The following is a 27497-nucleotide window of genomic DNA, read 5'->3' on the forward strand; positions in this document are numbered from 1 at the left end:
ACCCATCTGGTCTCTCTTCCTATGGGTTTGTGTGTCTATTTGTCTCTGAAGTATAAATGACCATATAAATGCTCTGCTGCAGCAGACACTGCAGCTCCATATTGCCCGCACCCTGGGACAAACCATGTCAACGACCCTACCCTTAATACACCACTGTCTAACAGGAAGGCTTAGTTTCTACAGATTAGTCTCATATCTAGAAGTTCTTGGCAAGATCCTTACTGGCAAATCAGTATATTGACCTGGAAGCCAGAAACAACTACCAAAATAATTTTGACTGCTTAAGCCTTTAAACCTCACACGCCCAGACATTAAGCAGTCCAAAAGACTTAGTAATGATAAGAAAGAGGGGCCCTCCAAAACAAGACCACAAAGAAAAATCTTTATATTTGAGGGACTAAATTCCTGTTACAAATTTTCAACTAAGAGCACATACGTGGCTAGATGCTAGAGAGACTATAGTGAGCAAAGCAGACATTCCTCTGCCTTCAGTCAAGTTTACAATCTAGCAGGGAGAATAATTTAAAATGAAGGTACAATTAATTATGAACACTGCACTAGTAGTAGAAATATAGGAAGCTATGAAAGCATGTAGCAAGACCCCACAGTATTTTTTAAACTTTTTAAACCCAGTCTATAGTGAAAAATATATCTACAATGTAACCCAGTTCCCAAATATCTACAGTAAAATAATACACACACACACACACACACACACACACATGCATGGATACACCCACGTATATTAAAACTGTAACTTTTTCATGAGACAGTGTTCACCCTTACAATGCTTAACAAACTGATATTCTCTATTCTGTTTTTATTTTTCTGGTCTTGAACGAAAACTGACTAATCAACTTTAGGATCCTTGTATGGGTTCTGACTCAAAGTCTGAAAAACAGAGACCAACGGTATTTTTAAGTCAGCTGCACGACTTGCTAAAGATACAAATTCCTGAGCCCCATCTAAAACTACTGAATTAGAATCCATGGAAGATGGGTTCCCAAGCATGGCATTTTAGCAGGCTCTCCAGATGGTCCTTAGGCATATTAAAGTTTGAGAACCCTTGGTGTCATTTAACCTGAGATCTAAAGCATCCACAGGTGTTATTCAGACAGACAGAGGATAGAAAAAATGTTATTGTCAGAAGCCACAGTAGATGCAAAGATGAGTGGGCAAGGGGGAGCATGACGTTTAAGGAAGTTCGGTGGAACAGGGCAAGTTCATAGGGCACTATGGGAAGACAGTGAGGATGAAGAGGTAATCATGGTTCATTCTGCCAGCTCCCTCTTCTAGTTAGTTCCATGCCACCTCAAGGATCATACATGAGTATTCATCCTTAAAAAGGAAGGAAATTTTTACACATGCTATAACATGGATGAACTTTGAGGACATCGTGCTAAGTGGCATGAGCCAGTCACAAAAAGACAAATACTGCATGATTCCACTTATGTGAGGTACCTAGAGTAGTCAGATTCATAGAGACAGAAAGTAGAATGGTGGTTGCCAGGGGCTTGGGGAGGGAGGGATGGAGAATTATTGTTTAATGGGTATTACATTTCAGTTTTGCAAGATGAAAAGAGTTCTGCGCAACAGAAGATTGGCTGCACAACGATGTAAATGTATTTAACACCATTGCACTGTATACTTTAAAATGGTTAAGATGGTACTTTTATGAGTATTTTACCACAATTCAAAAAAAAGAATATATGAGACTAAGAGTCCTGATCTGATACTTGACCTTGGCTAGTATTTGACTCCTTTCCCAATGATACTAACATCCCCTCAGTTCTGGAAGCAATAGTAACCATTCCCTTTTAGGCAAGGAAAGCACTAGAATTATAAATGCATCTTCCTTTGTTTTTTTAAAAAAAAAGCTCATAAAAACTTTCTGCGTTGGAGAATGAAAGAAAAGAGAGACAGGAAAGAAGAATCAATTACAACTTAACCTAGTAATGAAGAGCAGAACTCTGCATTGCCTCTGTGGAAAAGAGATGAAACCCCCTGGGTTTTGGCTACAGATCATAAACTACCTCTGAGGGTAGTACATATTTACCCCTGAAAAATATTTTTGTCTAAAAGCTTTTCCTTGTGAAAGGAAATTTTACATAAAATAGTAATCTTTAAGTTAACAAATATTCTGATTTTGGGGTGCCATAACTCAGTGGTTCCCAAATCTAGCATCAAACTGCACATCAGAATCCTCTGAGAAGCCTTGAAAACATACAGCTCTCTGGCCCCACTCCAAATCTACTGGAGCAGGTTACCCAGCAGTGAACCAAGGACTATGTGTTTTTAAAGCCTCCAAGGATATTTTTATGTGTAGCCTATTTGGGGAAATCACCAAAGTAAGGACAGTTATGAGAATGGCTGCCTGAGCACATGCTCTTACCTTTCTCCACCCTCTCAAAATCTCTTTGAAATGACTGAACATAAAAGTATGAAAATATCCTTAGCAATACTAGAAAACCAGAAAGAGTTCCATCAGGAGACCAGAACACTAAGGAATTTCTGGAAGATATAAAGCAGATGGAATCAGTAAAACCTGAAATGAACAGGATCATTGTTAAGTAAATGTTGCCCACAGAACCTCAGAATATCCCCTAGGATCAGAGGCAGAAAACGTTGCCAGCAGATGTGGATTAGTTGTCCAGTAATTATCGGAGGGTTTGGTAACAATTTGCCAGCCTCTCACCCTCAAAGCAGCTGACTCCTGAATTGTCCCCAGGTTGAAAATGGTGAGGGAAGAAGGGCAGTGGTTTGGGTAAGTGCATCTGGGCCAAGACATAAAAGGAGCACCCATTCCCAGAAGGCAAGTTTCTTGTGGACATTATAAAGCAAAGTCCAACCGGGTGGAAATCCTTCCTCCTCCCTCCTATAACCTCTGCAGACAGAGACCTTATAACTTGCATTCACAGTGATATTTCTAACCTATGTTGAGGAAACAATTCATCCAGATTCTCATTTATAAATAAGAACTGCCATCCAAATAAGCATAGAACAAATGAACAAAAGAAAGACAGCATTTTTGTTTTGTTTAGTTTAAAGAACAAATACAGGTAACAGGAAAAAAATAAATTTTAGAAATTAAAAAAGAACTTTATCTCATTCATAAAACAAGAATAAGCCATTAGAGAAAAAAATGCAGACTACTTGGAAATTAAGATCATGAGAGCCAAGAAAAACAAAACAAATCAAGCAGACAACAGCACCTCAGAAGAGCTGAATAATGAAATGAACACATCTGAAGAATGAAGTAGATATAACCAATCCTCTTGATTAGCCACAGAATATTTCTCTCAGGGTAATTATTATAAAATGCACTTTGGCAGGTCCCTCCAGCATTCCATGAGCTGGAGGAAGACCTGAGGCTAGTATAGGGGTAGGGGAGCAGAAGGGCAAGCATCTCACTGCAGGTGCCCAGAGGCTGGACCTAGTGAGTCCACTCTGAGCCTTCTGCATCTACTTTGCCCAGGTTGTGCCCTTACCTGGAATGTCCAAGTACCCTTCACTTTACTAAAGGTAAAGTGAGCTTTAGAGCTCAGCCCAGGGACCATCTCCTTCTAGGAAGGCTTCCTTTACTTCCCTTCCCCACAGTGATTTACATTTTCTAGTATCTCTGCGTATTACCACAACTAAGTTTAACTCACTGTATTATAATTACCTATCCATGTCTCTGTCTTCCTCACGCTCTGAGGGATATTTTGACCAGAGGCACTGGTTCTATTCAGATACACAGACGTGGATATGTGTCATTCATTCTCTAAATATATCTTGCATGCCTACTAGCAGAACTAAATGCACTGTTCTAATATCTGCAGGAAAACATACAAAAATGGTTCTGTCCACCAAGGCCATGGTCAACCTACCATTAAATATAGGTACCTATTTATCCCAAGTTGAAGCTCTCTGAATGCAGTAGGGTGCCATCACATTTCGGAACTTTCTGAATTTCCACCAGGTAATAGTTTATGCAAATAGACCTCTAAGAATCCAACAACTTGGTCAAAACCAAAAGCCCTACTATGTAACAGTCAATACATTTTTGTCTCCGCAAAATGGATATACTGTTGGATATTTTCATTTGCTGGATGATATTTGAGAGTTATCCAGAGAAAGTCCTAAAAGGTACTTTTACCTTTATATACTGCTATTTCTACTCTTCTTGTATGTTATTCCTGGGTCACTGAACTGTAAAATTAGGCAACTGTATCAAGCCAGGACTATAGCAGGACACTCGGGACATGAGGATACCATAATTATCACTACAGATCTCTACTTTCCCAGCTACCTGAGATGTTTATGCCTTAAGTAAAGCTCATGGAAATGTTTTCAAGGCTTGCACTCTCCTCCCAGATCCAATATATTCTCTATACCATCTCCTGGGCCATAGGCATCAACAGGAACAGAGCAGAAAATGTACTTGACCTCAGAAGCAGATCACCTGGAAGCACTAGGGGAGGGTAGAAGGCTAAGCCTATGTAGAAACACAAAGAAAGCAATCAGTAAGAAAATGAAAGCCCTGGAACAGCCTTCAACCTAAACCGAAGAGAATATTAAAAGTTTTTCAGAAAACTTTAGAAGCGTAATAAGAGAATAATTATGGGTATTTCCTTTGAAACAACGCCTATATGCAAAATTCACCATCCAGACTTAATCTCTACCTTTCAGAGATATAGTACAGGGATGTGGGGTTAACATAGGAAACAGATGCAAACAGAAAATGTGCAAAAGCTCAACTGGTTTTTCATAATCAGAAACATAGACCTAGAGCTCAGGAAAAGATGTGCTCTCAACACTTTTATATTTAGTTCTGACCCTCCTATAAAAGTAGGTTCAGAGAACAGTCTTGAAGTGAAACTAAAGAACTGAGGGGCAAAGGGGAAGGAGGAGAAGGAGAGAATTAGGAAAGGGTAGCTACTCCTTCTGCATTGAAAAGTCTGACTGCCCGTCTCAGCTCCAGTTCTGAAATCTTCCATATTGACACTGAATGATGTGTCATCACAATAGAAAGGATGATATGCTTCAAATCTTTAGAAAACAAAACTTATACATTTATATATTCTAATATACAGTCTTCTAGCTGCATTAGTTCTCTAAGTAGGGATACCAAGTTAGAAGTTATGGCCTAATATGCAAGTGGCTTAGTGACAAACATACCCTGCTATGTCAAAATTGCTTAGTAGCTACACAGATTGTAGATGATAATTTATGAAAGAAATTCTAATGCAACTGACTAGTGCAGTTAAGCGTCAAACAAAGGACAGCAAAATATATGTTGAAATTTCCACGTACATGTTTTACAAAGGAACAACTCTAAAGTATAATTATAAAAAACACGTATTATACTAATTTCATCATTTTAGCATCAGAGTCACTAATATACACAAGAGCTTTGTTTTTCCACAAAGAACTTTGTCACAGACAGCCCTATCATTTTCCAACTTAAAATCTTACATGCCAATAAATTACTCCAAGGTATTTACAATCTTAATTTAAAGCACCAGAACCCACACAATCAAGTTATTAATAAATGACAAGTTGGGAGTTTCCACTTACGTAGATATATTGTTGAAGCTGAGAAACAGACGTTGGAGGCAGGGCAAATTATCCACATCTCTCTAGAAGGAAACAGAAAGTAAAAATTTACCAGCTGAAAGAAGAAAAATATTAAAAAATGTCTTCTTGCTCAGCTGTTGAAATATATAGTCATTTCTATTTACTGCAACCTTGCTAGACCACTGATTTCTACTGGAGATGGAGCTCCATTCTTCTACACTGCAGATTAAATGGGAGGGTTTCAGTATATCCGCAGAACAAGCTGCACCACTCACAAGGTAAAAAGCACTGAAGAGAACAGAGGGAGATGCTGCTGCTAGCCTCTTCAAGCATGCTTTTGGGAAAGGAGCCAAAATGCTACTTCAGCATTTCAACTGTAGCACAAATACAGTATGACCAAACATTTGTTAAACCTCACTTCTAAAAAGAAGCTACTCAAATGCTTTAAATTTTAAGTTTATGCAACCAGCTTTCCAAACAGTACTGAGAATTTCAAAGCTATTTACCTCTCTATTCTCAAACCCACAGAAATATACCACTCAGTTACAAATGAACCAGTACACTGACAATTCCCCTGTAACACTAAAAGTAGATCATAATAAGTGACAACGGAGGGCATCGTTAAGGACAAATTCCAATCTAAGCAAGAATCAGAGACTCTTACAATTGGAAATCTATGCTGTTCTGTTTAGGTGCAGCACCCCTGAGCAAAACACTGCTGTTTAAACATAGTTACCTTTAGCAAATATCGAAATATTGGGGCCCAAATGATTTTTTACTAATTTTAGTAAGCGAAAAGACACAAACCTTCTGAAAAGTATGACATATTCTGGAATACCAGAATCTTGAGAGGAAGCTTAGTAATTACCTATATTATTCCCATAAGAAAAAGTAAACAGTTGAGGTTGTCACAGGGGCAACGTGGGAGAGGGGTGGAAAGGTGACCCAAGACACATACTGTCATATATACAGAAGCCAAGAAAGGACAAGATTCCAGTCATCCTGACTTCCAATGCTCTGCTCTTTAAAATACTACACATAGTGCTACTTTCATATTAAATGTTTTTCATTTTTAAGGGCAATATTGTTTAAAATAATTCCTTGTTATATGAGATTGAATGATGCTAATAAAAGTATGTACATTTTAAATATTATTGTGACCAATATTTAAACCCAATCAAAACTTGTTTTACTGTTTGCATAAGTCATCATCTTTTTTCCTCCCTCCTTTTCTTCCTCCCTTTTAAAACTACCATTATTTCCAAGACCCAATAAAAATTCAGGCAATTCATTAAAATTACAGACAAGATCAGCTTTTCCAAAAACAGTTCATTTATTTATTTTTAAAAGCTTGTTATACCAAGAAAACATAAAAGTGATAGAATTGTGGCAGAGCCACGTCTCACTGATTTTTGAGAGGACGTAGGAGAAATGAATCTGGCTTAAGACATTCTCCCACATAGCTTCCCTTGTGTACAATTCTTCAACCTTCTCTCAACCCCTTAGACCCTAATCCATGTAAAAGGAATACAACTACCAGTGATCAAAACACTGGCTATGTATACCATTCACTTGGCATTACCATTCTCAGGCCCACCCCTGAAAAGCCTGTTCCACAGATGTGAGTTAGTGATTTTTAGAGTTTTTCAACCATGGTCAAAGAATAAGTCTTCAGAAAACAGTAAGACAATCAAATTTGCCTCACTGGGTGATAGGCTCTATATATTGGCAAACTTCTTGAATCATCTCCACCAGCTACCTCTCTCTGATATTCCCAGAGTAAGAGTAGAGTGGGCGGGGGGAGGAGAGCTGGGTTATCTCTTTTTGTTCCAGGGCCCTAATTTCCAAAGGAAAGGGTAGCTTGCTTCCTATCTGGTCTCTAGAAGTTTAGAGTCACAGCCAGATTGAAAGCCTTCTCTGTTTGAGGAATCCTTCTTCTCCTAAATTCTTCCTGGAACCTACGTGAGATATTTCTGGGCATAAACATTGTTTGCTGACATCTAACTGGTTGAAACTGAGAAGCAGTAGTCGGAATCTCCTTTGAATCAAGGCACCTTAAAAAAAAATACACTTGTCTCTTTGAGCCCCAGCCTACCACCTTCAAAGACTAGACACACAGATGCCTTTCAAGACATAATATTTTTGCTATTAAAATATAAACTCAAATTACATCAGGTATAAATTGTGAGAAAAGGGTTTTTAAGTTTATTTGATTATAGTGTTTTGTACTTATCTTCATTTAAGAAACAAAATTTTACCAGAAGTTTTTATCAAATTTTCAAAATTATTAACTCTCATTACCTGATACAGCTATAAAAAATATTCACAAGTTGAAAAACTAAAAATCAGAATTCAACTACACATACCCCAAAACCAGTTTAGTAAATAGCCTTTCCAGAACTTTAAAAAGCAAAATAATTACCCACAGTAATTTTTGTTGTTCCAAATTTCATTCCTATAAGAAAATTGTAACTGTAATTTTTCTAGCAATTCTAAGATATACTTTGTAAGGAATTTCTAGCATTACAATAGACAAAAAGAAAACATCCTATTTATCGTATCAATTATCTATGCATGAGTTATTTACAGAAAAAAAAAAAAGATTGCTGAAAGCTACTAGAAGATGGTTGCTCTAAAATGAGAGTAAACCAAAGATGTAGAAATATAAGATCCAGGAATCTGATTCACTATTGGAGGGAGGCAAGAGAAATCCAAGGATGTCATCTCCATAGAAGACCTAAGGGCAACCAGTCTACATTAGAGACAGAGGACAGAGGGCTCCAGAAGGGGTATCTTTGAAGAGAGAAAATGAAACATAGATTACTTGAGATCTTTGCCAATACAGAAAAGAATTTTAGAGTTATCTTGGGGAGTTTGGACATTAATTAATGGTACTTCAATAGAACCTTCAATTAATGGGAGAAGTGAGACAGTTATTAATGCCAGAGAAAACAAAAATTTAACAAATGGTCCAGTATTCACTTTGAAAAGCTCATCTTGCTGTGCCAGACAATCCAAATCTATCGTATCATAGATTCATCAATCTGAAGCCACTGCACTGAAAGACCCACCTTAAACCAGACCCCCAAGAAATCTCAAAAATGAATATCCTGCCTTAGCCCTTAAAAACATGACTAAGACTATGTCAGGGAAATGTGCTCTTCTTGCCAATAAGTAATAATCTCAGTTTTTCTTTATCAGCAGGTTATTCTGGTGCCACTTTGGGGAAGCCAGCACTCAACAATCTGCTTATCAAAAATATATATAATTATTTTGGAATAATGGGGAAAGGAGAAATAAGGGGTTAAAGATAATTTAAGAAAGCTAAATCCTCATAACTGAGAAAAAGTCAGCACACTTATTTCACTGTCAAGTGTCAAACACTACCAGAAATTCTTTTCTGGAGGTAACTATTTCACAGGCAGTGAAACTATTGCAAAGAGGCAATAACATACCTAAGATAAGAAAAAGAAGATGAAATAAAATATTTACATATAGGGGAATATTTATAGCTCCTCTGTTAACCTTCTCTTAGTGTCAAATTTCTTATATTTAACAAAACACGATTCCAGAATCACATTCAAAATATGTTTTAAAGTAAGACTCAAAACCATTTTATATATTTAAAAAATATAATCCTTTAAAAATACCTTAAAAATTACTTACTACAAGACTATGAGAGGATTATAATTCTTTATTTTTCAAAAGAATAATGACCTGCTGTTTTAGAAACATGCTTGTCCTACTCAACTCAGAGAGTTTTCCATATTCCTAAACTTCACAAAAGAACTAAATGATTCAGCAATCTGACTATGTGTAGAACATCTATTACTGGAGCTATTTTTAGAGCAGCCTCCTGCAGAGGAATAAGGAAGAAGAAGGGTGAAGAGATAGAGGTTTTGGCACGCATCAAGGAGCACAAAGATGACTATAATAAAATCACGGCTACTCTCATTTTGTTATCTATTCTGTTATACAAAAAAGTCAGAGTTAAAATATGTATGGGTAATTATTTTAATTTTGAGAAGTAAAAACAGATTTATTAACAAGGCACTGAATAAGTTTGAAAAAAACAAAGAAAAAAGTATTCTTTTCTATAAAAAGCTTTATAAAATTAATTCCAAAATTAACTACTTGCTATAGCCATCACTTTGTAACACAGACACATATTATATGAGGAATAATATGTGTAAACCGTCATATCAACAACTCATCATACTTTTATTTGCCATGAAAAAAGTCCGTTATCTGCCTCTGTTATCCAAAGGCATTAATATGTGTACCTACTTTTTATATTTATTTACTACTCATTACATGACAATAGATATCAGTCAATCTAGCTGCAAGCTACTCTTTCAGGCTGATTTTCTTCTATACACTGTTGTAATTCCCCCCAAATAAAAAGGAACTAAAAACCAGATTAATAAACATGCACTGATGCTCTGACTAAGAGATTTCCAGTCTTTATAATCTAAGAGAGCTAGATACAACAGCTATGAGGAAAAATAGAAAACGTCTCAATTTCACAATCATAGGCCTTTCCACATCTGAATTTGTAGTTCAAATTTACATCACATGCATGATCTAACAAGACTCCTCATAAAAAGGGTCCCCAGCATTCTTGCCCCCACCACTCCTGGCAAAACTCACTGGAAAGACACAAACTCAATTCAGATTTTACGGCATTTGGACGACCCCAAATGATCAAGTTATGGGAAAAAATTACTGTGAGCAAGAGTAAGCATAAATTTTAGGCAACAATGTAGAATTACCAAAAACTTAAGAAAATATAATAACTTGATAAAGACTATGGAATATCTATGTTTAAAATTATTAGAGAAATAAAATGAATCAAAACATGAGAAAAAAAGATGCTATAAATAAAGCTATCTGGGCGTTTTTTTTTTTTAATCCATGCAGAACTTCTAGAAACAAAAAATTATGGTCATTATTAAAAACTCATGGATGGACTGAAAATCAGATTAGACAAAACTGAGGAGAAAGTTAGTGAACTGAAAGATAGCATTAAAGAAGTAAAAATCATGCAGAAATGTAGCAGAGAAAAATAAGAATGATGGAAATTTTAAGAAACAAAACTAGAACAAGAAGGTCCATACCATGTCTAGCAGGTGTGTAAGAAGTAGAAAAAGAGAAAGTGGGAGAAGGCAATATTTGAAAATATAAAGGCTCAGAATGTTCCCATAATTAGTGAAAGAAATGAATCTGCAGATTCATAAAACACAAATATTAGGTATGCTAATAAAATTACCATATTTAATCAAATCTAAGATACCATCTCACAATTATTTTATGTAACACCTGGTGAAAATAAACTTATGATTAACCAATAATAAAATATCACTTTGAATTTTTATTTCATTATTACTGAAAGAGCTCTTTTAGATTGACTTAACCATACTTTTAACCAAATATCATTCTTATTCACACATAAAATCTAAGCAAATTAAATTCATTAAATTAATGATCTCCCCAAATATCTCCATGTATTATAAAGCTAGAGTTATTAGACAGTATAGTCTTGGCATAATGGTAGACAAATAGATGTAACAGAATAGAAGGTTCAGAAAAAGACTCATTTGCTTATAACTCAATTTTGAAAAAGAAACCAATTTAATTCAAGGGGGAAAGCAAGGTCTTTTGAATAAAAGGCAATGGAGCAAATAGACATCCCTATTTGGGAAAAATGAATCATGACCTCTACATCTCACACCATACACAAAATTTAATTAAAGGTGGATGACAGACATAAAATGAAGGTAAAACTATAAGCCTTCTGGAAAAAAACAGAGGAGAACATATTTATGATATTGGGATAAGCAAAGACTTCCTAGACAAGACAAAAAAGGCACTAATGATAAAAGAAAGCAAATTGATAAATTGTATGTCACTAAAATTTAAAGCTTTTACATATCAAAAACATTGTTAAGAAAGCAAAAAAGAAGCCATGCAGAAAATACATTCAATACATATATGAAACAAAGGACTGAATCTAGAATAAAGATCCACCACACTCAAGGATAAAAAGATAACCCATTTTTTTTAAATGGGCAAAAGACTTGAACTGATACTTCACAAAGGGATATGCCAGGATGGCCAATAAGTAATTGGAGAGATGCTCAATATCATTAGTCACTAAGTAACTGCAAATTAAAACTACAATGAAAATCATAGTATCACTAAACTTATAAAGACTGTCAATGTCAAATGTTGGCAAGGATGTGGAGCAATTAGAATTCTCACTTATTGCTGGTGGGAGTGTAAAATGGTATAATCACTTTATAAAGCTGTTTAGCAGTTTCTAATAAATTTAGACACCCAGCTACCTCATGGCTCAGTAATGATACACCTACATATTTATGTAAGAGAAATAAGAGTATATGTCCACCAAAGTAAATATATAAATAAAAGACCACAAGAATATTCATAGCCGCTTTACTTGTTAGAGCCAAAAATTGGAAATACCGGGGCTTCCCTGGTGGCGCAGTGGTTGAGAGTCCGCCTGCCGATGCAGGGGACAAGGGTTTGTGCCCCGGTCCGGGAAGATCCCACATGCCGCGGAGCGGCTGGGCCCGTGAGCCATGGCCACTGGGCCTGCGCGTCAGGAGCCTGTGCTCCGCAACGGGAGAGGCCACAACAGTGAGGCCCGCGTACTGCAAAAAAAAAAGGAGTGTGCATTCTTTATAAGAAAAAGGCTGAAAGTTAAAGAACACTTAATATGATTCACTGAGAAGAACTCAACAACACCACTGTTAATATTCCTGCCAAAAGTACATAACATGAATCTAATCATTAGGAAACAATTAGACAAGTCCAAACTGAGTAACATTCTACAAAATAATAAACTGATATTCTTCAAAAATGTCAATGTCAGGAAATACAAAGAAAGACTCAGGTACCATCTCAGATTAAAGACGACTAGGGAGGGCTTCCCTGGTGGCGCAGTGGTTGAGAGTCTGCCTGCCGATGCAGAGGACACGGCTTCGTGCCCCGGTCCGGGAAGATCCCACATGCCGCGGAGCGGCTGGGCCCGTGAGCCATGGCCGCTGAGCCTGCACGTCCGGAGCCTGTGCTCCGCAACGGGAGAGGCCACAACAGTGAGAGGCCCGCGTACCCCAAAAAAAAAACAAAAACAACCCAAAATGCTAGAATGACTTATCATTACAAAAATCTTGCAATATAATTTTCAAAATTAAGATTAAAGAAGAATCCATATGATCAGTCTAAGGATTGTAGAAAAATTATTGAATAAAATCCAACAACCATTCATAATATAAACTCTAAGCAAACTAAAAATAGAGGATAATTTCTTCAGACTGATAAATGGCATTTAGCAAACATAGACAATGATGCATTTCCTTTAAAATCAGGAATAAGGCAAGGATGACCACCTTTGTTTCTTTATTCAACTTTGTACTAGAGGTTAAATCAAACTTCAGTCTAGCTCAGTCAAATAAGTAGAAACAAAATATATAATGATTAAAGAAAAACTATCATTGTTCGAAAAAAATTATAATTGTCTAACCAGAAAATCTAAGGTAATCTACAGACACATTATTAGAATTGTTAAGTGTCTGAGCAAGGTTTCTGGATTTAAGGTCAATGAACCAAAATCAACTGTGGTTCCATATACTAATAACAGTAAAAAATCTATTTCTGACCAAAAAATTTACAATGACAACAAAAAAGTACAAGATATATGGAAGATATCTAACAAAAAACAAGTGATCTATGGAGAAAAGCATAAAAATCATCAAATGAGACATATGAATCGAGAAATGTGCTCTAGTCATACATACTATGCCATTCATATTAATATACCATGTTCACATTATGATATTGAGCCTGCAATGTCATAAAAATGTCAGCTGTCTTCAATTTAAAAGATAGTCCAATCAAACAGACCAGTAGGGTTATTCGTGAAACTTAACATGCTATTTTTAGAGTGTATACAGAAAAAGAAAAGACCAAGATAATTTTTTTTAAAAGGAAGGAAGGCTGGGAAAGGAAGGAAAGGGAAAGGAAGATTGGGGACCTCATTCTACTAGCTCTTAGAACATAATAGAAAGGTATAGTTATCACGACAGTGTTATATTGGAACATGGATAGAGACCAAATAAACAGACCAGAGAGGCCAGGCACAGACCCATGCATGTGTGGATATTTAATTTGCTAAATTAAGATACTGCCAAGGTGAGCGGGAAGAACAAAAGGAATTCACTTTTCAATAAAACGTGCTGGGACAATTGGTAATCCATGAGAAAAAAAGAAAAAGAAATTGGATTTCAACTGCACATCACAAGCAAAAGTCAATTCCAGATAGATGAAACACCTCTATGTGAAGAATAACTTTAAAACTCTTGTTAGACAACACAGAAAAATACCTTTATGTCCTCAGCCCATAAGAAAGGATTTTTCAAACAAAAAGAAGAAACAATAAAGGAAACTATTGATGATTTTTATTTCTGTTTCTCAAAAGACAGCAGAAACAAAAGAAATACTACAGATCAATATGAAAAAGAAAAAAAATGTTATTACAGTGGGCAAAGGATAAGGCTATTTGCAGAAGAGGCAATCTCAATATCAAAAATGAAAAAAAAATGAAAGGCATTCAATCTCACTGGAAATTAAAATTAAAATCTCAATATAATATATACAATTTTATAGTTACAAGACTGGCAGAAATGAAAAGGTCTGACAACATCAAATGTCACTAAGGTTGTGAGGTTAAAGGAACCCTCGGGTAATGCTGATGGGAATGTAATTTGGTACAACCACTTTGAGAAAAACGTGGTGCTAGCTGATAAAATGAAATGATGTGCATAATCCTGGCACCTAGCAATGCTTCTCCCAAGTATCCACCACTGAGCATTATTTTTCAAATGCAGGTTGCAACCAATTTTTCATTCGTCAAGAAATCAATTCAGTAGATTGAGACTAACTTTTTTTGAGACCAACATTTTTTAATGAGATAGAATAGACTAGGATATACCAGAATGGATTGCAGTAAGGGTAGGTATAGTCATGAAATGCTTGTTTCCATTATTTATAATGTATTCATATAAATATGTATTTAATTACTGGGTTTCAATGTACATTTTATTTATTACTATAGATTATGGCTAAAAAAAGTCTGAAAGCCACTGTCCTGGAGAAATTGTTATAATTATGCACAAAAAGACATGTACAAAAATGTTATTTCTTCTTAACGACAAAAAATTAGAAATAATATTAATGTCCATAAAGAGAAGAATAAATATTTAGTTACAATCACACAGTGGGATACTATATAACAATGGAAATTAGTGAACTGGAGCTACAGGTATCAACATAGATAAATCTCAAAGCATAATAAAAACAACTTACAGAAGATATGTACAGTTTGATGATATCATTTACAGAACACTTAAAAGCATGCAAAATAATTACTTCTTTGTTTAGGGGTATATATATGGGATTGTTTAGGGATATATACAGGAAAAGGAAAAAGACATGCATAGGAATAAACACCAAATTCATAACTGTGGTTACCTCTGCAAAGGAGGGAGGGAATGTGTTGGAGAAGGGTTACATAGTAGGCCTCAACTATATTTAAAAGGATTTTATTTATTAAGTTCATTGGTGGACATACAAATGTTTGTAATATTATTTCCTATTCTTTGGGAATGTCTGAAATGTTTCATAGTTTTTTAAAAGGGAAAGATACCATATAAACTTAAAAGACATTTGGTTAGAAATTTATAAAGTTTCCAAGAAAAAGATCAGTGAATTTAATACAATAAACAATGACTTTTCTATATCGAAAATACCAGTGAAGAAGGTTTCTGATAAGATGGTAAAGTAGGTAATGCCTTTGTTTCATCTCCTTCCCAAGATTCAATGGGTGAAACAAACGTAAAATACACAAAATGAGTGAAAGCATGGAAATGATATAAATAAGAGAGCTATTAATAGATCAACATTTTTGATGAATTTCAGGAAGGTGGAAAGCAGATAGGATCTTATTGGAGATAACTCTGAACAGAGAAAACTGCGGCTCAGAACTGGCAGGAGAGATGCTGCACTGCAAATGCAGCGATTCCTTCCAAAAGAATGCCATCTTCCACGCTCAGAGTCAGTACATACAAAAAACAGGCATGGACTATGGGTAACTGTAGCTAATCAAGTAGATGTGTTATTAAAGATCTGTCTACTCAACAGCCATTCCTGGAACACCAGCAAACCCACCCCACCCCCAGCCCACTCCCACCCCTGCCATGCACACACGCATTGGGTAAAGAGCAGCTGGCTGAAGAAAACCTCAGCTAAAGCCTCAGGGTCTGTTCTCTAACAAACAGTATCAAGGAAGGATGGACAGCATGGGTATTTTATCTATGGAGATGGTTAATAACTGCTACAGTAGAACCAGAGGGGGAAAAGGAATGGCAATTTCAGCTGGCACAAAAGTTACTGAAGTCCTTCTTACCCACACCCACACACATACACAAAGTAGTTTTTCTTATTTTGGCATTACACAGTGAGGCTGCCTATTCCCTTCCACTCACGCTAAAGGGAGGTCTGCCAATGTGTGGGATTCAACAGCTTACACAAATCTAGTGATCATTCTAGGGAGAGATTTTATGGTTAAAAAGACCTGTTCAGCTGCACAGGAGAGCCAGCCACTCCTTAACATAGTCCTTCATTTAAGGATTACCAGCTATTGAGAAAAATCAAAACCATAAGAGAAAAAAAAGCAAAAAGAATTAGTATAATAACTGACCCTGGAAAAAAGAAGAGACAGTTAAAAAAAAAAAAAAGAATCCTCAGATTTAAAAGTCTCTTGGCTCTTTTAGGAAAAGGATGCTTCAAAAAAGAAATAGAGGGCTTCCCTAGAGGTGCAGTGGTTGAGAGTCCGCCTGCCGATGCAGGAGACATGGGTTCGTGCCCCAGTCCAGGAGGATCCCACATGCCGCAGAGCGGCTGGGCCCGTGAGCCATGGCTGCTGAGCCTGCGCATCCGGAACCTGTGCTCCGCAACGGGAGAGACCACAACAGTGAGACGCCCGCGTACCACACAAAAAAAAAAGAAATAGAGCTGGAAAAGTTTCTGATCTTTTCTTACACATATATTAACAATATCCAATCAATTAATATGCATGATACTTATTATCATGATAATTATACCATATGTATAATACTTAATAAATCTTTTTCACTTTTAGAAATTAAGACAATTTCCTTTTCCATAAGATGTTTACTGCTGCCTAATCTATGAACAGTAATGATCAGACATAATACTCAATAGAAAATTCAGTAAGCAAATTCCTGGATGTGTATTATACATTTTCCAAATGAAAGACAAAACATAGACAGGAATATGCTAAGGCCAATAGATTTCTGTACTCCACTCTACCAAAGCTTTTTGGATTCTTACCATACCCAATGTCCCTAGGACAGATTAAGTCCAGTCTGAACAGTTCTAGAGACAGCAATGTAACGGATTAATATGGGTGTCTTTTAAAATAAACAAGCCATTTCCAATATTTAAATCCAATCTGGGGAAAGAGCTGGCAGAATTTAGAGGTTCTGGGATAAATCCATGTCTTAGAGAAGGTTCTGAAATTATCCCAACCTCCTAGAAGATATGAGCATTACTTGGCTCAGACTTTCTGGGAGAATTTCAAAATGAAACCAATCTGTAAAATGAGGCCTAGAGATAAGGCATCATCTGTCTCCCAGCTTTTTCCAGTGTACCACTTACAGTACATTTAACTATTTACTAAGGAACTCAATGTCTTGAAAAAGTTAAGAATCAGATTTTACCTTTAAAAGTGCTTAAATGATACCCAAAGAAAACGTAATGTAGTTTTTCTATTGCATGTAAACAAAGAAAACTTGTTAAAAGAACAAATGTTTTTATAAATCCTCAGATGTCTTCTTGGCCTGTATCATGTCATACAGCTGAAAGTCGTATTTCTAGAGCTCTTCATATATGCACAAGTTCAAAATACCTGAGCATCAAGCTGTTATTTAGTTGCTAAACTTGAATAAAACTATAAATCTAATGAAGTTCATCCTCAGAGTTCCAGAGTAGCCTTTCTATAGTTTTGTCCCCACAATGCCAACTCTTCCTCCTGCTCACATGCCAGCTTTCCACCATATTTATATCCTTCTTCAGAGCCAGCAAGCCAAAAAGGACTCTAGAGATGATCTAGCCCTATGTCCTCATTTTAAAGTAATCTGAGGCTTACAGAGTTAAAGTGATTTACCTAATGTCACACAGATAATGAGAGCTGAAGCAGACCTGCACTTACCCTGTCATATCCTATGTAACAATGCTCTTTCCACCATACCAAGCTGCCTTTGAAAAACTGCAAAGAATATGATATTTATGCATGTCTTCAAAGCCCTCAACCACTCCTCTCTGTGCCTTTTCCCTCTCAGTGCAACAAGTTATCAACTTTCAGTCAACAATAACCTTCTTTCGTATTAATTCTATTCCTATAACAACACAGGAAAGGATTCAGTATTCATTTACCACTAGTTGATTCATTTACTGATAACATCTGTGCTCCTGATTTTACATTTATCTTTTAGAATGGAAAACACCACAACACTTCCCAAATCAAAATATTATAAAGCTTAACAATTATATCTGCAATTTAAATTCAGAAAAAAACTAAATTACTTTAGATTCTTACTTTGCAGAAAGCAATGCTATAACATTTATTTCATTCCCTTAAAAGAAAAGCCAGAAATCACATATTGATTCCATTTTAATACTCACCACAAAAGTGATTTGATTGTGTCGCAGGTTAAGCTCAGTTAGTGAATCCAGCCCATTAAGATTATCAACATGACTTAAAAGGTTCCTGGCAAGATTTAAAACTCTCAAATCACACAAATGATTGACATTTTCAATTTTGGTAATCTGTTAAAAAATGAGGAAGGGATGATTAGCAGGCATAAATCTCAGGTGTGCATGTTATAAAAATAAAAGACATAGTCATTGAATTCAGTGACAAGTTTATATGAAGACATTTCAAAATCTATTTCCCGTTTCCTCTGTTGTAGATATTATGAAGTTACTTAACTTGTGAAGATTAACTAACAGAACATATTTTATAATTTGACCATGGTAAGTATATTTTATCAAATAATCAGTAAGTCCATTGTTTGGGCATCTCTAAGTGCCCAACACTGTGTCAGGTCCCATGAAGGTGAAGAGAAATACACGTACTAGCTGTGAAATAGAAACTGTGAGCCCAAGGCATAAGCTCACAATGTTTTGATCAAACAAGACTACCTTTTGAGAGAAAAGGCAAGGAACAGGAATGATACCAAGTTCCCCTTGTTAATTCTCCATTTATACTGCAGGATCCTGAGAGCAATCAAGAGTCTGAATGGAAAAGATTCAAGGAACTACGATCCCCAGTAGAGGGTGAGGGTGGATATTCCTTATTAGTGAAACTGCTTAAGAGAGGAGACAGATAATGTTTAGGCAGGGTACAATATGGTGGACTTGAATTATGGAATATACACATGCACATAAGCACTGAACTGCAGCAGAGGAATTTGAGCTGCACAAGTAAGGATAAGTTAAAGGGTATAGCCCATGAAATGATGAGAGCTCAACATGATTTTCAGCCCCACTACTGTAATACAACAAGCGTAGCACAACGGGATGAGTTTCTACATGACCCAGAAATAGGGCTTCTTGCAGAGGGCTTCAACCTTTTAATGTAATGTACTTAAGCAACAATGAGTTATATACAACACTTTTCTTCTGAACATTAAAACAAATTTCACAATCACTGAAGATTAATTTTCTCATCTGTGTTGCCATCACAATATTATTTGAAATTTTCTATTTAACACTTCAAAGCAGATATTGGCTAAAATAGCCTTTTTTTAAGATTTATAATCCAGTTTTCTATGATATTGTTTGGACTTTCTCTTATATTCGAGAAATACCGTCTAGATTCCACCTACATTCAAGAGGAGAAACCTAAGTATATTTATCGCAAATTCAATAATATATAAAGATAATATATGATCATGCTTTAAAATTTGTCCTGAGATTTTTGGTGTAACTAATGTAAAATGAAAATAAAATCTGTAAAAGAAGAAACAAGGTTATCAGTATTTGCAGATTACAGAACTGTACAGTAAGACACAGACAAAAACATTTCAAAACTAAATAGGTGACAGAATTTAAAATGTATAGAATCAGCAAAAAGTAACACAGACACTGTAGAAAATCAATAATAACAGCATAAGCTTGAGAAATTCTACTAAAATACTAAAAAAATAGAGATAGGTATATGGAAAAGCAATATGTAAATATATACATAAAGCTTTTCTGAACTCAAGAAAGATAAATATACAGAATGAAGGGGTACATAACCTGTATATGGTGTATTCTCCCTTCTGCTAATAATCCTGGGACATTTCTTTTAGAAAACTACCTTTCTCCAATTCTATTTGCTCCTGGTGGGACATATAATTAGAATGCCTACATTTTAGTTTGGTCACTCTGAAAAGAAACGTTGTTAACTCTTATATATAGGTATCAATCTGTAATTTTAAAAAAGTCACTGGGGATATTGTTCAGCTTCTTGGTTTGCAATCAGACAGGTCAGAATTGTGTGCAGCATCTCTGATGGAACCGTCTGTTACTTGTTGCAGCCAGGGACAAAGTCACAGGCATAGAGCAAATGACAGAAATTTCAGAAAAAAGGTGGTGTAGGGTGAGAGCAGCGTTCTTGATCAGTTAATAAATTTCACAGCCAGAAGAAGAGATGATAGGAATGTTCAAAAGCCTAATCTTGGGTCACACTGATAAGAGAGAGTCTCAAAGTAGACAGCAGAGCTTCTTAGTATGTCTAGGAAAGCTGGATACTCCAGTCTTATGTATGTGTATACTAGTAACCCAGACTGCTCTATCTGGATAAAGACAACCTTCCTACTCAGCAATAGGAAAGACATCTGCTTCCAGGCAAGCAACCACAGAAAGAGTCAGCTCTCCCTGAAGGAAAAGATGTCACTGAAAGAAAAGGTTCTTTTTGAAGCACATTTGTGTCCATGTTAAAGCAAGCGTTTACCAAGAGAACATTTTCTGGTAGACAAAAAAAAATCTAGGTCATAAACTGAGAGTCAACCTCTCATATTCCTCTGTATTCTTTACTACTCACATACAATCAATTGCTAAATCTTAATGTTTTTAATTTTTAAATATTTATCCAATCTGCCCCCTTGTTATATCCCTATCGCTACAACTTTAAGTTGCCATCACTTCTTACCAAGATTATTGAATTAGTCTCTCAGCTGTTCTCTGTCTCCAGTTTCACCTCCCCTCAACTCTTTACATTCTCCAAACTGTTTCTTGAACACTATCACTATTCCTATCAATGTTTTCACATCCATAAACCAATTATATTTCATTTCACAATGTACATCACGTATCATTATTTCCAATGGAAGTAAATTCAAAACACAAAAAATAGTCACTTAATTTTCTTTTAGTTTTTTAACTACCTGATGCCATTTTTTTAGAGTTGCATGTTGTTTCAACTTGAATAGTGTATCTCCTGACTTTTTAGTCACCAAGACTGTCTTTGCTTTGAAATACTCCAAATTTTTGTTTATTGGATTTAAATATTTGAAACAAGACTCAGATTTTCATTTAACACATAACACATAACACAGGTCAGCTAACAAGGTAACAAGGTGACTTGGTCTAATATTTAGACCAAGTGATACATTATCCATTTACCAGTTGCTCTTATAGATCTTGGGTAATGCCCAGGAATTCTTAAAGGTATATAATAATATAAAAATGACATAAATCTTATTTCTCATATATACATTTTAAAATAAACTTAAGAAAAATATTGCTACCATAAAATGTTTCACTTATACTGATGAATGGCATTTAAAATAGTGGGTTACAGAAAGATAAAATAGCAATTCCTTACTGTGGCATATAAAGCCTTCCACAGTCTGGCCTTAAACCTACCTCTCTTGCCTCATCTCTCACCATCCCTCAACATGTGCTAAATTCTCCAGCAGTAAAACATACTTATCATGTTGTTTTTAGTCTCAGTGCCTTTATATATGATGCTCTCTTACTGACAAGACTCTAATTCTTCTTCCTTTTCCACCACCATCTAACTAACTGGGTAACTTTCCCTCTACTACAGTGATACTAACCAGCCTGCAGAGCTGGACAATTCCCAGACATCAACACTCCTCCCTCTGAGTGCACACACAGGCAGACATATAGATGGGGCTGGGATGAGATTAGAACCCAGCAGATGTGGCCTATCTAATACATCTATCAAGGTTTTATTAATTATATTAGCTTTTCAACAAAACAAGTAGGACTAACAGCTATTAGAAGGCCTAAAGAGATCACACTGAGGTTTACACCTGACCAACTGCAAGTGGGAGATTTGTTCTCAACAGGCAGGGACTCCCAGATCACCCCAACATGTACACTTACCACCTCAGGAGAGATTTTACCTGCTGCATGAGTATGTAGCTCATGTAGCTATTTATAAATAAGTACTTATATTGCAAAGACTAAAATTTAAATGTAAGAGCAAAGGGTTAAAAAACAGCCAAGATGCTCTGCAAGAGAAGAATAAGGAGAGGGAACATAACAAACCAGACAGAGAAATTAAGACAGACAAATACATGGGTAGACAAACTAATCAAAATGGAATAATGATCCCAGGTTATATAGTAATCACGGAATTAGAAATCAAAACCATAAGGGGACACCACTTTATATCAATTCAACTGGCAAAAATTAAGAAGTCTGAAAATTCCAAATGTTGAAAAGGATGTGAAGCAACAGGATCTATTATGTGTTACTGGTGGGAGTATAAACTGGTACAATCACTTTGGAAGACAATTTGGCATTAACTTTTAAAGTTACACATTTAAATAACCGGTGACCCATCAGTTTCACTCCTAGATATATACCCTAGAGTACATATGATGTATGGAAGAAACATGTACAAGAATGTTCTTAGAAGTACTATCCTAACAGGAAACAAAACCCAACCAAACAAAAAGGAATCGACCCAAATGTCTATCAATAATAAAACAGAGAAAAAGGTTTCTGTGTAATCAAACCATGGAACATAATAAAGATAAACTACAGCTATGTAGTCAAAATAGATGAAACTCAGTAACATAATGTTGTATCCAAAAAGCAAACACTGATGACAATATATAGTTTGACACCTTTTTTTTAATTAAAAGACAATACTACTAAACAATATATTATTTAGACACTTATATATGTGATCAAACCAACTAAAAACACCAATAAAAGAATGATAAATGTGAAATCCAGAATAGTGTTGTCTTGGAATAAAGAAGGAACACTTAAGTAGAAGAAAATCATTAGTAATATTCTAGTTCTTGGGTTGGGGTCGGTTATAAGTTAATAAAAGACTAAATAAGAATCAAAATTGTCATAACTATAAGAATTCTAAATGTTTTATAAGTTTTATCTGTCGCTTACCATTGAGGAATTACCAAACCTTACATAAATGAGCTTAATACCTTAATACCAAAGCTAATTTCGCTGAATCAGTAAAGTAACTTTGGAAAAATTCAACACAAGTATAATTCTTAAAACTTTCATATGAAATTTCCTAGAGCTTTTTCAAATAAGAAAGAAATGAAAGGGCTTTAACAATACCTGATTTCCATGAAGGTCCAAGACATCTAAGCTTTTTAGATTCTCCAGATTTGAGATTTTCTTGATTCTGAAAATCAGAGTAAGCAGAGTAGAAATACAGATGTACCACATCTATTGTAAATCAAAAACTCTAAGGCATAACTCATTTTCATTTATTCTTTCTAGACAGATAGGCAGGCAGATAGACAGACATAGAAATATATAGAGAAAGAAATTATATAAAATTATATATTAAAACCTTTTTTTCATTGATTTAATTATAATGTTAAAGATGCAGTCCCATTGGGGAAATGTCCCAAAGTCAGCTTGAAAGTCCTATCTTTAGGAAAGAACAATTCTACTTCTAGGAACTTTAGCACAAGGCACTTATTCAAGGCAATTCCTTTCACCTTAGAATACAGCCTAAATTCCTTACCTCAGTCCTCAAGGCCCTAAACTCTCTGACTACTGACTCTTCCTCCAGCTTATCTCCTACCAAGACTCCAGCGCACCCAGTCACTCTGCCCCAGCCACAGGAGCTTTCTTGCCATCTCTAACTTGACAAATTCATTTCTGCCTGGGGTGTTTACCCTTGCTGTTCCTTCTTCCTTAATGTTCTTCCCCCAGAACTTCACATGGTCGGTTCACTGCTTCACGTTATTCAAGTCTTGGCTCAAATATCTTCTCGAAGCAGCCTTTCCAGATGGCCCTATCAAAAAGAGCTCTTGAGGAGACCTTCAAGATGGCGGAGGAGTAAGACGCAGAGATCACCTTCCTCCCCACAGATACACCAGAAATACATCTACACGTGGAACAACTCCTACAGAACACCTAATGAATGCTGGCAGAAGACCTCAGACCTACCAAAAGGCAAGAAACTCCCCACGTACCTGGGTAGGGCAAAAGAAAAAAGAATAAACAGAGACAAAAGAATAGGGTCGGGACCTGCACCAGTGGGAAGGGAGCTATGAAGGAGGAAAGGATTCCACACACTAGAAGCCCCTTCGCGGGCGGAGACTGCGCGTGGCGGAGGGGGGAGCTTCGGAGCCGCAGAGGAGAGCACAGCAACAGGGGTGCGGAGGGCAAAGCGGAGAGATTCCCGCACAGAGGATCAGGGCCGACCAGCACTCACCAGCCGGAGAGTCTTGTCTGCTCACCCGCCGGGGCGGGGTTAGTGCGCCACGGTTAGCCGGGAGGGAGTCCAGGGAAAAGTCTGGACCTGCCAAAGAGGCAAGAGACTTTTTCTTCCCTCTTTGTTTTCTGGTGCGCGAGGAGAGGGGATTAAGAGCGCTCCTTAAAGGAGCTCCAGAGACGGTCGCGAGCCGCAGCTAAAAGCGCGGACCCCAGAGACAGGCATGAGACGCTAAGGCTGCTGCTGCCACCTCCACCAAGAAGCCTGTGTGCGAGCAAAGGTCACTATCCACATCCTCCTTCCGGGGAACCTGTGCAGCCCGCCACTGCCAGGGTCCCGGGATCCAGGGACAACTCCCCCGGGAGAACGCACGGCGCGCCTCAGGCTGGTGCAACGTCACGCCAGCCTCTGCCGCCGCAGGCCCGCCCCGCACTCCGTGCCCCTCCCTCCCCCTGGCCTGAGTGAGCCAGAGTCCCCGAATCAGCGGCTCCTTTAACCCCGTCCTGTCTGACCGGAGAACAGACGCCCTCTGGCGACCTACACGCAGAGGCGGGGCCAAATCCAAACCTGAGCCCCTGGGAGCTGTGAAAACAAAGAAGAGAAAAAGAAATGTCTCTCAGCAGCTTCAGAAGCAGAGGATTAAAGCTCCATACAACTTCATGTACCCTGCATCTGTGGAATACATGAATAGACAACCAATCATCCCAAATTAAGGAGGTGAACTTCGCAAGCAAGATTTATGATTTCTTTCCCCTTTTCCTCTTTTTGTGAGTGTGTATGCTTCTGTGTGAGATTATGTCTGTATAGCTTTGCTTCCACCATTTGTCCTAGGGTTCCATCTGTTTTTTTTTTTTATTTTTTTCTTCTTTTTTTTCTTAATAATTACTTTTTTATTTTAACAACTTTATTTTATTTTATTTTATCTTCTTTCTTTCTTTTTTTCCTTCCTTCCCTCCTTCCTCCCTCCCTCCCTCCCTTCCTCCTTTCTTTCTTTCTTTCTTTCTTTCTACTTCTACTAATTCTTTCTTTCTACTTTTTCTCCCTTTTATTCTGAGCCGTGTGGATGAAAGGCTCTTAGTGCTGCAGCCAGGAGTCAGTGCTTTGCCTCTGAGGTGGGAGAGCCAACTTCAGGACACTGGTCCACAAGAGACCTCCCAGCTCCACATAATATCAAATGGCGAAAATCTCCCAGAGATCTCCATCTCAACACCAGCACCCAGCTTCACTCAAGGACCAGCAAGCTACAGTGCTGGACATCCTATGCCAAACAACTAGCAAGACAGGAACACAACCCCACCCATTAGCAGAGAGGCTGCCTAAAATCATAATAAGTCCACAGACACCCCAAAACACACCACCAGATGTGGCCTGCCCACCAGAAAGACAAGATCCAGCCTCATCCACCAGAACACAGGCACTAGTCCCCTCCACCAGGAAGCCTACACAGCCCACTGAACCAACCTTAGCCACTGGGGACAGACACCAAAAACAACGGGAACTACGAACCTGCAGCCTGCAAAAAGGAGACCCCAAACACAGTAAGATAAGCAAAATGAGAAGACAGAAAAACACACAGCAGATGAAGGAGCAAGATAAAAACCCACCAGACCTAACAAATGAAGAGGAAATAGGCAGTCTACCTGAAAAAGAATTCAGAATAATGATAGTAAAGTTGATCCAAAATCTTGGAAATAGAATAGAGAAAATGCAAGAAACATTTAACAAGGACCTAGAAGAACTAAAGATGAAACAAACAACAATGAACAACACAATAAATGAAAGTAAAAATACTCTAGATGGGATCAATAGCAGAATAACTGAGGCAGAAGAACGGATAAGTGACCTGGAAGATAAAATAGTGGAAATAACTACTGCAGAGCAGAATAAAGAAAAAACAATGAAAAGAACTGAGGACAGTCTCAGAGACCTCTGGGACAACATTAAACGCACCAACATATGAATTATAGGGGTTCCAGAAGAAGAAGAGAAAAAGAAAGGGACTGAGAAAATATTTGATGAGATTATAGTTGAAAACGTCCCTAATATGGGAAAGGAAATAGTTAATCAAGTCCAGGAAGCACAGAGAGTCCCATACAGGATAAATCCAAGGAGAAATACACCAAGACACATATTAATCAACCTGTCACAAATTAAATACAAAGAAAACATATTAAAAGCAGCAAGGGAAAAACAACAAATAACACACAAGGGAATCCCCATAAGGTTAACAGCTGATTTTCAGCAGAAACTCTGCAAGCCAGAAGGGACTGGCAGGACATATTTTAAGTGATGAAGGAGAAAAACCTGCAACCAAGATTACTCTACCCAGCAAGGATCTCATTCAGATTTGATGGAGAAAGTAAAACCTTTACAGACAAGCAAAAGCTGAGAGAGTTCATCACCACCAAACCAGCTTTACAACAACTGCTAAAGGAACTTCTCTAGGCAACAAACACAAGAGAAGGAAAAGGCCTACAATAATGAACCCAAAACATTAAGAAAATGGGAATAGGAACACACATATTGATAATTATCTTAAACGTAAATGGACTAAATGCTCCCACCAAAAGACACAGATTGGCTGAATGGATACAAAAACAAGACCCATATATTTGCTGTCTACAAGAGACCCACTTCAGACCTAGAGACACATACAGACTGAAAGTAAGGGGATGGAAAAAGATATTTCATGCAAATGGAAACCAAAAGAAAGCTGGAGTAGCAATTCTCAAATCAGACAAAATAGACTTTAAAATAAAGACTATTAGAAGAGACAAAGAAGGACACTACATAATGATCAAGGGATCGATCCAAGAAGAAGATATAACAATTGTAAATATTTATGCACCCAACATAGGAGCACCTCAATACATAAGGCAAATACTAACAGCCATAAATGGGGAACTCGACAGGAACACATTCATAGTAGGGGACTTTAACACCCCACTTTCACCAATGGACAGATCAACCAAAATGAAAATAAATAAGGAAACACAAGCTTTAAATGATACATTAAACAAGATGGACTTAATTGATATTTATAGGACATTCCATCCAAAAACAACAGAACACACATTCTTCTCAAGTGCTCATGGAACATTCTCCAGGATAGATC

At 36.9% G+C, this 27497-nt stretch overlaps 1 protein-coding gene across 3 annotated transcripts in view; it reads right to left on the minus strand.

Moving 5' to 3' along the window:
* The window catches only part of LRRC49 (leucine rich repeat containing 49), a 135242-nt gene that overhangs the window by 88202 nt on the left and 19543 nt on the right, over positions 1-27497 (minus strand). For all 3 annotated transcript variants that reach the window (XM_022579921.3, XM_089907040.1, XM_089907041.1), the window contains 3 exons: positions 23272-23338; positions 18343-18486; positions 5560-5621 (listed from right to left, as the gene is read on the minus strand). In XM_022579921.3, the coding sequence (XP_022435629.2) occupies positions 5560-5621; positions 18343-18486; positions 23272-23338 (273 nt within the window). The remainder of the gene's footprint in view (positions 1-5559; positions 5622-18342; positions 18487-23271; positions 23339-27497) is intronic.

This window comes from Delphinapterus leucas, chromosome 2, assembly GCF_059928025.1.
Source record: "Delphinapterus leucas isolate spDelLeu-1000000601 "Yukka" chromosome 2, BTC_Dleu_Yukka2, whole genome shotgun sequence".
In the NCBI taxonomy this organism is placed as follows: domain Eukaryota; kingdom Metazoa; phylum Chordata; class Mammalia; order Artiodactyla; family Monodontidae; genus Delphinapterus; species Delphinapterus leucas.